A 12,464-nucleotide genomic window follows, 5' to 3' on the forward strand; every position below is an offset into this window, starting at 1 on the left:
CCATGGAGGCTGTCGCAACCTGCCCAGCAAGTGAAGACATTGAGGACATTGAGCACCCATGGGATGGACTTGTGAGGGGGGGTGAAGGAGGCAGGGAGCCAAGAGGACTCCCAGGCTCCTGGCTTGGATTTCGGGGTCCTCTGGGATGGAGGACCAGGAAGGCCCAGATCTGGGAGAAGGAAGGACGCTCCTTCAGATGAGTGGATCTGAGGAGGTGATGGCCGGCTCATCTGGGCTTGTGAGACTGGAACAGAGGAGAGGCGCCTCGATGGAGAGTCAGCAGGACATACTGGTAATTGTGACCATGGATACGTCCCAGATGGCCCAAGGAGGGGCGGGGCAGAGAGGCAAAAGAGAAGACTGCCTACGTCAGAATCCAGGGGACCCGTCCCCGTGAGGAGCAAGCAGAGCCAGAGGAGGCTGCACGTCTAAGCCGGGAGGTCCAGAGAAGCCGGGGGAACAGGGGTCCAGAGGGGACGCGGGGAGGAGGGTCAGCATCAGCACAGGCTGAGGTCACTCCCTGAGTCGTGCATCTGGTCACTGAGTGGCTTGGAATGGCAGGACCTCGGGGCAAGCAGAGGGGTGGGGGGACTGCAGGTGAGGGTGCCCAAAGGAAGCTGCCTCCGCAGAAAGCAGGAAGGCAGTAGCTGGGGCCGGAGTCACTGTCCTAGGCCTCTTTCTCCCCACACTTGCCCTGCACTAACCCCTTGCATTCTGCCCCTAGCCCTCTGTACCTCTTTCCCGCATGTCCATGTTTGCAGGGCGCCATCACCCGGGAGCCACCTGTGGCCCTGTGTTTGTCATTATCGACCCCGTGGCTGACGGTCGGCCCGGGTGCCTTGTGTCCCCCCCAGCTGGGAGCTCTCTGGGCCAGGCCTCGTCAGGGTGGGCCGCTCAGCCCGAGCTCACCCACCCACCTCCCCCCACTGCCCCCAGTCAGGGCCTTGGCAGGTGCCACCCTCAGAAACCAAGCCAGAATCAAAAATGTATTTGCAAGAAAGTGGGAAACTTTATTGAATTCGCTTTTCTTTTTAGTAGAGAAGCTGAGGAATCAGAGGAGGCAGGTCAGGGGGAAGAGGAAGCAGACCAGGAGAGAAGGGTGGGGAGTGGCTGCCCTCAGGAGGGTGCGGGTCGAGAGCGGAGTGGCCGAGCCTGGGGTCCTGCAGTCCCTCCTTTGCTCCTGCAGGGAACCGTCAGCTCTCTCCTCTGGGTGCTGAAGACAGAGCGAGGGGCTGCCCGGCAGATTTAAAGCTTAATTTTTTCTGAAATGCGGCGAGTGGAGGTGGTACCGCTAGTAGAGACGGTGCTAGTAGAGACGGTGCTGCCTTGGCTGACGTTTCCTGGGAAATGGAAGAGGCAAAAGACCTTCAGGCTGGAGAAGACCCAGCTCAGGCCCCCCTGGAGGGCCCCAAACCCCTAGTCAGTCTGGTGGCGTGGTGGGTAGTTGATGGGGACTCTGTGTTATTGTCTGGGGGACTCCCTCCATGACAGCCCCGTCTGTGGGGCTGTGGGGACAGAGCCACCTATTTTGAAAGGAAAAGAGAGGAGCAGGGGACCCCTTCTGCTCCGGTACCATCCCCTCTTCCTACACTGGGGAACCCAGCACTGCCGCCCAGCCCGCCCACAGGGCCATAAGCAGGAGCCTCGTCACCTCTCCCACTGGGTTATTTCCTTACCTCCTGTGGTGAAGCCGGGAAACCTGGGAGAAAGGAGAGAGGCAGCCATGAGCGGAAGGCAACTGAGGACAGCCGCCTACGTGTCCTCACATGGAGTCTCTCAGATCATCACTTGGAGCCCCTGAGTTGGGCTCTTTTCCCAGCTGTGCCCCCAGCCCACAGAGCAGCAGCATCAGGTGACTCCCAGGCCTGGCCTGTCTGTCTGTGAAGCCTCAGGAGGATATTATTAGGCATTTGCTGGACGTTTGGTCCTCCCTCTGCTTCACTCGACCCCTCACCCCTCCCTTGATCCCACAAGGATGGCCTGATCCCTGAAGATAGTCTGAAGGCAGTTACATCTCTATTTTAACAGCTTTCTTGGGCTGCCCTGAATCCAAGCTAATACTTTTCCAATATGAGATATTTTCTCCATAGTCCCTAGTCCTGCCAGTCTAACCTGGAGGCCCGAATTCAAAAGTTAAAGGAAATGCCCCTACAGTCTGATGCCAGAGGACAAGGAGGAAGCTCTGGTCCTGGATCTTGGTCCAGGCTGTTGAAGCTCAGACAGGTGTCCTTCCCTCCCAGACACAAGGGCCTGATCTCTTAGGCCCTGCCTGCTCTGACAGCCCAGGGTCCCGCAGTCACTTTCCCACATGACCTACTTGGCGTCCTGGCCCTCCAGCAGGCTGCGGTAGGTGGCAATCTCCTGCTCCAGCCGCGTCTTGATGTCCAGCAGCATCTTGTACTCCTGGTTCTGGCACTCCATGTCACTGCGGAGCTCGCTCAGCTGGGCCTCGATGCTGCTGATGAAGCCCTGGATCTGCTGCAGCTGCAGGGCGTAGCGGCACTCGGTCTCCGCCAGCGTGCTCTCCAGCCCGGCTTTCTGGTGGGGCAGCAGAGGAGAAGGTCAGAGGGGAGGCAGGCCTAGAGGGGGCAGCCGCTGGGCAGGGGCAGCAGGTGTACCATGCTCAGCTGGGACTGCAGCTCCATCTCCAGACCCTGGAGCGTATGCCTGAGCTCCGTGATCTCCGTCTTGCTGGTCTGGATAATGGCGGTGTTGGAAGACACCTCCTTGGTCAGCTCTGCACTCTGGAATTCAAGCAGGACCAAGGTGACGGAAGAGCCCAGCTGGAGGGCCCGAGCACCCCCTGGCTCAGCGAGGTTAGAGGGCCAGGTACCTTGCTGTGGAACCAGGCCTCGGCATCCCGGCGGTTCTTCTCCGCCATGGCCTCATACTGCTCCCTCATCTCCGCCAGCACGCGGGTCAGGTCAATGCCTGGGGTGGCGTCCATCTCCACGTTGACCTGGCCGGCCACCTGGTTTTTGAACTCCTTCATCTCCTGTAGGGATGGAAAAGGAAGATGCATGAAGCTCCTCAGCCTGACCCTCCTTGGCTCTGAATGCTACTGGAATGTTCTGGAATGTGCTTCCAGGTCCCACCGTGGAGGGCTGAGCCTGGCTGCGGCAGAGGGCTCCCCGTCATCACTGAAGGTGATTCAGCCGTGGCAAGCACAGCCCACCTCTCACCTCCTCGTGGTTCTTCTTCATGTAGGCCAGCTCCTCGTTCAGGCTCTCAATCTGCATCTCCAGGTCGGTCTTCATCAGGGTCAGTTCGTCCAGCACCCTGCGCAGGCCGTTGATGTCGGCCTCCACGCTCTGGCGCAGGGTCAGCTCGTTCTCATACCTAAAGGATTTTTAAATTGAAAAAACAACATAGAGGGCTTCCCTGGTGGCGCAGTGGTTGAGAGTCCGCCTGCCGAGGCAGGGGACACGGGTTTGTGCCCCGGTCCGGGAAGATCCCACACGCCGCGGAGCGGCTAGGCCCGTGAGCCATGGCCGCTGAGCCTGCGCATCCGGAGCCTGTGCTCCGCGGCGGGAGAGGCCACAACAGTGAGAGGCCCGCGTAAAGCAAAAACAACAACAACAACAAAAAACAACCAAAAAAAATAGAAATGGTATTAGGAGTTTGGGTTTTTGAGCACAAGTCACCCGTTCTCCTTACTTAGCACTGCAATAAACCTTTCTCTGCTCCAATAAAAAAAGGAAGGAAGGAAGGGAGGGAGGGAGGGAGGAAGGAAGAAATGATATTAGACACTCCACTACCCCTGCACTGGATTCTGCTACTTCCACAAGACCTTCACTCCTGGGATGCTCTGGTTACATTGTTCAGAGGAGCATTTGTCTAAAACTGGAACTGCTGGGAAAGGAGAATGAGGGAAATAAACTCACTTGAGCCTGAAGTCGTCGGCAGCCAGCCTGGAGTTATCAATCTCCAGAATGATCTGGTTGTTTTCGATGGTGGCCGCCAAGATCTGCAAAATACAGAAGGTAACCAACCACTGGAGGGTCCACAGGCTTGGGGAGCAGCACTGAGAAAACACGGGCAGGACGGGTGGCCATCAGACTCTGCCTCCTCTCTGCCCCTGTGAGCTGGGACAGGGCACTTCTCTCTGGGCCTCAGTTCCTCTTCTGTAAAGTGAGAGACGGGACGGGTCCCCTTGGTTTGTTCTGTCACTCCATCATTCTATGTCTGGTCATGGTGGGAAAGATCTGGATGTACATTTCAGGGGAACGACCCCACCAAGAACATCTGTGGTTGGTCACGTCTCTGCAGCGTCAGACTGGCAACCTCTCGTGGCCGCTGTCTTGAGGGCCTTTCTTCTCCTTAAGATCAGGACAGAATCAGCCTGGCCCCCCCAACAGTTCATAATAACATCACCGGAGCTGGCCTCCCCTCTGAGCAGGGTGGAATTCCAACAAATATCCCCATCCATTTGAATTTCTTGTCTGAACTTTTGTGTTCCAAAGCATTTAAAATCCACCCCACATAGCTGGGACTCAGCCCAGGCAGATGGATTTCTGTTCCAACAAGCTGGCATCACAAAGTGATGGACAGGCCTTGAGGGAGAGAATCTCAGCTTAGCACTGCCTAAGCCTCTGCCTGCATCATCTCCCCTACCTGGTCGCTGACCATTGAGAATGCCAGTTTAAAGGAGGCCCCTAGAAAATAGTGTTCCCAAACCAATGAATGAACATGCATTCCTTTCTCTGTTGGTTTTAGCCATTCTTAGTGGCTTTTAAAACTTCCAAATAACCCAGCACAGCTTCCAAATAACCCAGTGGGTTAGGATTATAGAGATTAAGTCAGTAATAACATAACTGGAAAGCAGTAAAAAAATGTTGCATGAGTAAGAACAATAAAAATGAATAATGGGAGAGAACGCATAGCCTGAGAAAACCCATCAGGAATAGAGATGCTTGATAGGCAGTAAAAGACTAGATTTTCCCCCAAAGAAAGGGTAAGAATTCTGCCCACACTGCATCTTCTGGTCCCTGGGGACCCTGCTTTTCCTGGCCATCACGTCTCTGCCCTGCTCAGAGGAGCCCTCCTCGACCTGCAAGGACTCACCTTGGCCCGGAGGTCCTCGATGGTCTTGAAGTAGGGGCTGTAGTCCTGCTCTGGGATGGTTGGGCTCTTCTTCAGATGCCAGTCTCGGATCTTCACTTCCAGGTCAGTGTTGGCCTCCTCCAGGGCGCGCACCTTCTCCAGGTAGGAGGCCAGGCGGTCGTTGAGGTTCTGCATGGTGGCCTTCTCATTGCCAGAGAGGAGGCCGCCATCGCCACCACTGAGGCAGACGCCAAGGCCACCACCATATCCTCCACCAAAGTCACCAAAGCCACCACCAAAACACCCACCAAAGCTGCCACCTCCAAGGCCAACTCCAAGGCCACCTCCAAAGCCTCCACCCAAACCACTACCAACCCCTCCACCAAAGCCGCAGCTCATGCCACCCCCAAGGCCCCCAGATGATCCCCCAGAGAAAAACCGGGTTGAGCCGCTAGAGATACTGCGACCTCCTCCCAGCTTGCAGGAGCCACCCCCATAGCTAGCAGAGGAATTCTGCAGGAAAGAGCTCATGGTGAGAGCAAGATGGGCAGAGAGCGCTGGTGCGGTAGGATCCTGGCTTGGCCTGGCCGAGGACTGTGGCTCTTCCCCAGAGTGGATGCCTTTTATACACCTTCCAGGGGGTTGGACAGTTGCCCCATCTTCTCTCCTCCCTTCTCCACCCTCTGACTGGTGCCAACTGCACGTCTGTTTCCCACAAGCTCATTACCTCTGTTCTCCAGGGTGGGTTGTGCCACTGGGGGAGGGGGCATTTTTTTTTTCTTAATCCTTAACAAAAGTGATGATTCAGAGGGAACAGTGTTCTACTTGAGACTACCCTTTGACAACTGAATTCTGTCTCACCTCTCCACTTAGGGAACTCTCTCCCATCGGCCCCACCCAATGTTAGAACCGGGACTGAGCTGCACCGGTCTGCCAGGGAGCCTCTGCAGAGGAAGGGTGGCTGTAAAGTGGTCCCGCGTTGTCACTTCAGCCCTCTGCCTCCCTCCTTCCTGTTCCTAAAAGGTCTGACTGGAATGTTCTGCGTCTTTCTCAGCATTTCATCTACTCCAGTGCTCCCAGCGGCAATGACGAACTTTGCTTGGTCCTGTGGAATCAACAACCTTGAAGGCTTTTAGGCTGAGAAAAAAATGGCTCCAAGACCATCAGGTAAAGTCATGGTGGCAAGGGACCTTAGGGACCATCCAACACAGTTTCCTCAGTTGGGGAAACTGAGGCATAGAAAGAGCCAGTGGCCCTGCACATTATAATAGCTAACACCCTGAGATCCCTCACCATATGCAGGCACTGGGCTAAGAAATTTATATTGACTGCCTCATTTAATCTTTGCAACAGCCCGATAAGGTGAGTACTCCTATTATCCCCATTTTACACAGGAGGAAACTGAGCCTTAAAGGCAGAGTCAGGACTGAAACCCAAGTCTGGTCCTGTCTACACTAGGCTCAATTTTTTAGGCATTTTTTCCTACAGTAAAATGGACAAATCATAAGCATCCAGCTTAATGCATTTTTACGCACGTATGAAAATTTAAGCATGTGTTTACTTGTGTAACCACCAGCCAGAACATTTCTAACACCCAATAAAGCTCATTGTACCTTTTCCCAGTCAATCGCCCCCCATACACCCCATGCCCCTAGCATACCCATAATTCCAACTCTGTCACCATAGATCAATTCGGATGTTCTCAGCCAGGGGCTATTTTGCTCCCCAAGGGACATTTGATAGTGTCTGGAGACATTTTGGTTGTCACAACTGGGGGATGCTACTGGGATCTAGAGGATAGACACCAGAGATGCGGCTAAATATCCTACTGTGCACAGGACAGCCCCTGCCCCAAAGAATTCTCCAGCCCAGAAGGTCAGTAGTGTCGAGGTCAAAAAGCCCTAGGGCAGCCTGGCCCATGGGTTTAATTACTTCATTATAGCAGCCACAGAGCCATAGCCACGTCCAGAAAGCAAGTCTTGTAATACTGAGCAGGGTTCTTTCTAGCCCCCCAACCACATGACACCTGCCTCAGCTTGTGAGTGTTTGACCAAGAAGCCACATAGAGGATGTGACCCAGAACCTGGGGCCAGGGTCTCTGCCGAGGAGCCTGGGATGGGACTGAAACTCAGGGTCTGCTTAGGAAGCCAGCGGAGGAGGCCTCACCACTCAGGCTGAAAGAAAAAAGAAACGGGTCTTGAGCTGGCCTCTCAGAAGCCCGGGAGAGAAGGAGAGGTTCCAGGGCTGAGAGTGCAGGAAGGACGCTGGACTCGGACTCAAAGCCTCCACTCGCCAAGGGGGCCAAGGTTGCCGTGAATGGCCTCCTGGGAGCTGCCCGCCCACAGCAGCCTGAGGGGCTGGGTGGGATAGGCCAGGAGCTGGAGTGAGGTGACGCAGGCTTGAGGTTGTCCTGGAAGCCCCTTCGCTGATTCAGCAAGACCAGAAGGGAGGGTTCGGAGTCAGGGCTTTGTTGGCCTCTGTTTTCTATGGGTAGGGAAGTGGGCCTGCGTCTCCCCCAGTGGGTGTCAGTGTCAGGGAGAGAGCCACGTCGGGCTGCGGTGCTCTAAGACCACAGGGAGGCCAGGGACTCAGGCTGACCCCTGACCCTGCCCTGCCCTCCTGCCCAAGCTGATGGCTCAGCTCTCTCTCTGAAAACGTGTGATTCAGCCCAAAGTGGGAGCCCTCCAAGAAGGTGATTAATGGAACCTGCCAGACCTGGAACGACAATCCTCCTGGGGCTGAAGAGCAGGTTCAGCCAACGCCTCTTAGGCGAACAATAACCACAGATCCTCCAAAGCCCCACAGTGGCCAGGACATGCCTCCCTCATGGGGTCAGGGCTCGGCCCCTCTGCACGCCTCCCGAGCAGGGTATGCCTTGACACAGGAATGCCTTCCTCTGACCCAAAGTGAACCCCAGGGCCCATGGGGCGGGGGGACACATGCCAGCGTTCCTGAAGGGAGCTGGGTAGAGACCCATCGTGGGGACCCCATTTCTCCTCTCCCAGCCCTTGTCCAAATGGGGCAGGACAGAGTGCTGGGGCTAAGGCACTGCCCACATGTCTAAAGCTTCCTTCTTTGCGTTCTGGCAAAATCACCTCTGCTCTAACGTTTCCAGGGAAGGGGAGGGAAAGCCCCATTTATGAGTGACCCCTGCAGAGGAAGCTGAGTTTAACAGGTTGTCACACAACAACAGGAGAGGGGTTTTTTTCGCCCCATTTTATAGATGAGGCAGCTGAGGTTCAGGGAAGCTAGGTCACTAGTCCAAGGTCACCATGAAGTCAAGATTTAAACTGGCATCTGGCTCTCTCTACCCCACCAGCTGGTGTCTTGGAGCCTTGCTGCAAACTCAGTGTCTGATCTCTGAGGGTTCCATTCTGTATGTGTTAAAAGATAATAAAATAACACTAGTTAACATTTCTGAATACTGTGTGAAACACTCTACATGCATGACTTCATTTGGTCCTTGATACAACTCTGCTATTGCTATTGTATCCTTTTTCCAGATGAGGAAACAAAGGCCCAGAGAGGTTAACTACATTGACCAAACTTGAGTATGTCAGAGCCAAGATTCAAACCTCTGGCTCTAGGGTCTGCGCCCTTAACTACTGCCTGGTCAATCCCTTTCAGGCCAGTGTTAGCCCTGTCCCATCCATAGGGCCTTCTCTCTTGCCCTCTCCATTCTCAGGCCTCCTGTCACCCAAGACCCAGCCGGTGGATGGTCTTGCATCCCACAGTGGTTAGGCCTGTGCAGCTGTTGGCCTGATGGTCAGCCTGTCTGCCGTCTGGCCTGATGTGAGCTCCAAAGCTTGGGGGCTTGTAAGGGTACTTACTCAACGCAAAATGTCAAAGCCTAAATTGTCCTAGGAAATTCCCTGTCCAACTCCTTCATTTCACACGTGGAAAAAACTGAGACCCAGAATGCCAAGGCCCAGGGCAGTGGGAAGGGAAGAGTAATCCATGGATCTCTAGCTCTACCACTGATTCACTGTACATATGGTGTACATATGGGGGTACGTATGGTGATTCATTGTGGGCCTTACGTTGAAATGGCTTCTAAGTTTCCTTCAGCAATGCCCTCTGAGGCTCTTGTTCTCAAAAATTTATCCAGAGTCACCAGATTGTTCATCTGCAAAGTTGAGGCCTAGACCTCATCCCCCAGCTCCTAACCCAGCGTTCCTTGCTTGAATCTTGGATCGGGCTCCTCCCTCCTTCTCTCTCTCCCTGGACAACAGGGGGCCTGGATCCCAGGCTGGCTGACCACCTCCCAAAGGGTCCTAAGGCTCCCCACCAGGGGAAGGGTCTCTTGTGAAAGGCAGACCCACCCCAGACGGTGGACCCGGGCCCTCTGTCAGCCCTCCACCCTCAGAGACACCTGCTTGACACAGCAATCCTCAGGAGCCTTCTCCAGACTAGCCTCAAGGCCTCAGGGCTTCACGTTTCTACATAATCAGCTCTCTAAAATCCCTTTTATACCACCAGGGTTCTCCAGAAACCCAGCGAGGCCAGCAAAGGCTTTGAATTAGGTGGACCTGTTTCAACCCTACTCTGCTACAGACTGGCTGTGTGACCTTGGGAAAGTTACTCAACCTTTCAGTGCCTCGGTGCCGCAACTGAAAAACAGGCATTAGATGAGTTAGTATTTGAGAAGCACCTGACCCACAGGAGCTCCCGGCAGGCGGAAGGCTACTCTTCCCTCCCTGTTACAAGTGAGGAAATGCGAGCTTCTCCTTGTTAGATGGCCCGGCGGAGAATTCTTCTGGGCCTCCTCCATCCAGTGCCAGCTCATTGCTTTGCCTCCCTCTCTGGTTTCTACAGCCAGCACGGCACCCACAGCAACCAGACGTGTGACAGTTGGTGGCATTCCTGTCTTATTTCTCCCACTCAGTCTTACATTCCCTGAAGACAAGGGCTTTGTCCTCTGAATACTGCTCCTGGCACAGGGGAGCTCTGGCTAACCGTCCGAGAAGCTGTTTCAGAGACACGCTGTCTGCTGGCTTTAAGTGAGAAGGAATATCTAGCAGGAATGGTATCAAGTCGGGTCACCCCAGCTGCAAATCTCATGGGAAAAGCTGCCACCTTCTTATTTCCCCTCGTGCCGCCAACTGCCCACGGAGGGACAGGTGACCCCCAGGTGGGCACATGCCCAAGACATGAGCGAATGTCCAGAGCCATGTCTAAGGCAAGAAAGAGCAAAAGAGAAGAAAGTTCATGCATTCGTGCAACAGCTATTTATTGAGTTACCCCTCTGAGGACTCAGCAGTGCAGGGAGGAGACACAGCCCCTGCTGTCACAGGCCAGGCTCCCTTCTGAGGTCCCAGGACGCAGAGCAGCCCATAGACAACCTCGGGATCAGCCCGTCCAGTCAGACACCTCCATTTAAAGATGTGGAAACTGACACCTGGAGGAGAACAGGGACCAAAGTCCTCAGGGAGAGAGGGGTGGGTATGCCCCACGCCTGCTCTGGGAAAGCCAGCCTGAACACAGGACACACCCGGGGCCCTAATCCCTAGTCCCAAAGCTGCCCTCTCTGTGGGGAGGAGAGAGGCCTGCTGCCTGCTTCCCGGATTGGCTGGAAACCCAGCCCCACCTCCATCCAGGGGCAGGAAGCGGGCTGTCTCTGCCCCGAAGATGATTTAAGGGCTCAGCCAGGCACGAGCTATCCCTAGGTGTGGACATCTCACTCCACGGTCAGGCCGGGGACAGGACTTGGCCAGTTCCAAGGGCTTCTCTGATAGCCTGTCCCTGAATCCCAGCAGAGCAGGAACGGGAACTCAGGGGAGATAGAAGCAGCCTCCCCTTCCCACCCCCACAGCTCAGGGTCTGGCCCAGAGAGAAGGCTCACTGGATGAGGGCTGAGCCCCCATGCCACCCTGCACCTTTGCAGATGTGGTTATTTTTGCAAGCAAAGAAGACTCTTCGGTGGCTGTTTAGAAGGCCTGAGACCTCTCAACAGAGGCCCGGAAGTTGGTGAGGCACGAGCAGCAGCCCGGCCACAGTGGGGTCGGAGAGTTCCCAAAAGGAGCCTGGCTGACCCCAGGATGTTGGGGACGTGGAACCTGGTGCTCTGGGCTTGAACCACAGCGTGAGAGACCAAGGTGGCATGTGACGACAATCTTTCTGACTGTAATGGCTGTGTGACACTTGAACAGGCTGCCCCTAGAGGTTAAGAAATGGGTTTCAGACCAGCACACCCTCTAAGGAAGGTGTTGCCAACTTCTGTCACCCTATGGCATCCAGGGAAAAGCAAAGGTCTGGAATCAGAGAGACCGTCCCAAACCCAGTTTCACTATTTCCTAGTTTATGGCTTCATTCAAGTGACTGAGCTTCCCTGGCCCTCGGTTTCCTCTTCTGAAAACTGCTTCTGAAGTCTGACCCCCAGCTTCAAAAGCTGTCTGGAGAGTAAATGAGATGCCATCCATTGAATGCCCCGCCCAGAGCCTGGCAGTGTGCAGACACTTAATAAATTCCCTTTCCTTCCTCCGGCCCCAGGGAAATCTGGCCTCAAAGTGTGTACTCAGGAGACACATTCTAGATTAAATCTCCCCCAGAAAGAACAGATGCCACCTTCTCTCCAGCCATGGCTGCTGGGTGAGGAGTTGTGCCCAGCGAGACCTACGGGCTCCCTCTCAGAGGGCCCGGCCCTCCTCCCAAATGATCTGATTCCAAGGAGAACAGCGGCACCTCCTACCTGCTCTTCCCAACAGAACAAAGAAACCGGTTCTCCCTCTCCCCGCAATCCTCACCCGAGCCCAGCCCAGCCATGGCACCCAGAGTTCTCCACTTCCTCATTCCCTGCCCTCTATCAGGGGCTATGAATCCCAAAGGAAACAGCCCCAAACCAGAAGCAACAAATCAGGTGTGCATGGATACCGCTGCTCTAATGAGCCCTCAGGTGGAGACTGGTGACAGGAGAGCAGGAGCAGGATTTAGACAGAGAAGGGCAAGTAGGGGTTGGTGTTGCTTTGGACTTAAGCTTGGAGAAATCAGGGAGGACTTCCTGGAGCTGGTGTTTTTCGCTCTGGGCACTTTCAGTGCTTTGTGGGGAGATGGCAGCTTCGGGGGGGATGGGGGCCAGCTTTGCAGGGGGGCAGAGAGGGGAACTGGCTCAGCCGCTCTGGAGGTCAGGTGTGCCTGGCTGGAAAAGAGGGGAGGTTCGGGGGGTACATATGGTGAGGTCCAGAAGCAAGGAGGAAGGTCCTGGCAATGCGCTGTGAAGAACCAGGGCCTGGGGGTCCCAGAACAAGCCCTGGTCTTGGAGTCATACAGGTGTGGGGCCCAGCCCCAGCCCTGCTGCTTACTATCCATCCACGAGGCCTCTGGGCAAGTCATCAGCCTGACTTCCTCATCTGTAAGTTTCTCTAAGTTCCCTCATCTCTAAGATGGAATAATAAATCCTGACCACCGGCAGTTGATTAAATGAG

At 55.1% G+C, this 12,464-nt stretch overlaps 1 protein-coding gene across 1 annotated transcript; it reads right to left on the reverse strand.

Moving 5' to 3' along the window:
• Positions 1–985: 985 nt before the first annotated feature.
• LOC307067164 (keratin, type I cytoskeletal 13-like) lies at positions 986–5,574 on the reverse strand (the record flags this gene model as incomplete). The annotated part of the gene is made up of 8 exons (XM_079724526.1): positions 986–1,340; positions 1,677–1,699; positions 2,318–2,538; positions 2,619–2,744; positions 2,834–2,995; positions 3,183–3,339; positions 3,885–3,967; positions 5,065–5,574. The coding sequence occupies 8 exons, from the start codon at positions 5,572–5,574 to the stop codon at positions 1,246–1,248; spliced, it is 1,377 nt and encodes a 458-aa protein (XP_079580652.1). The 3' UTR covers positions 986–1,245.
• Between the last annotated feature and the right edge of the window lie 6,890 nt (positions 5,575–12,464).

Source organism: Hyperoodon ampullatus (assembly GCF_949752795.1).
Source record: "Hyperoodon ampullatus genome assembly, chromosome: 19".
Taxonomy (NCBI): Eukaryota; Metazoa; Chordata; class Mammalia; order Artiodactyla; family Ziphiidae; genus Hyperoodon; species Hyperoodon ampullatus.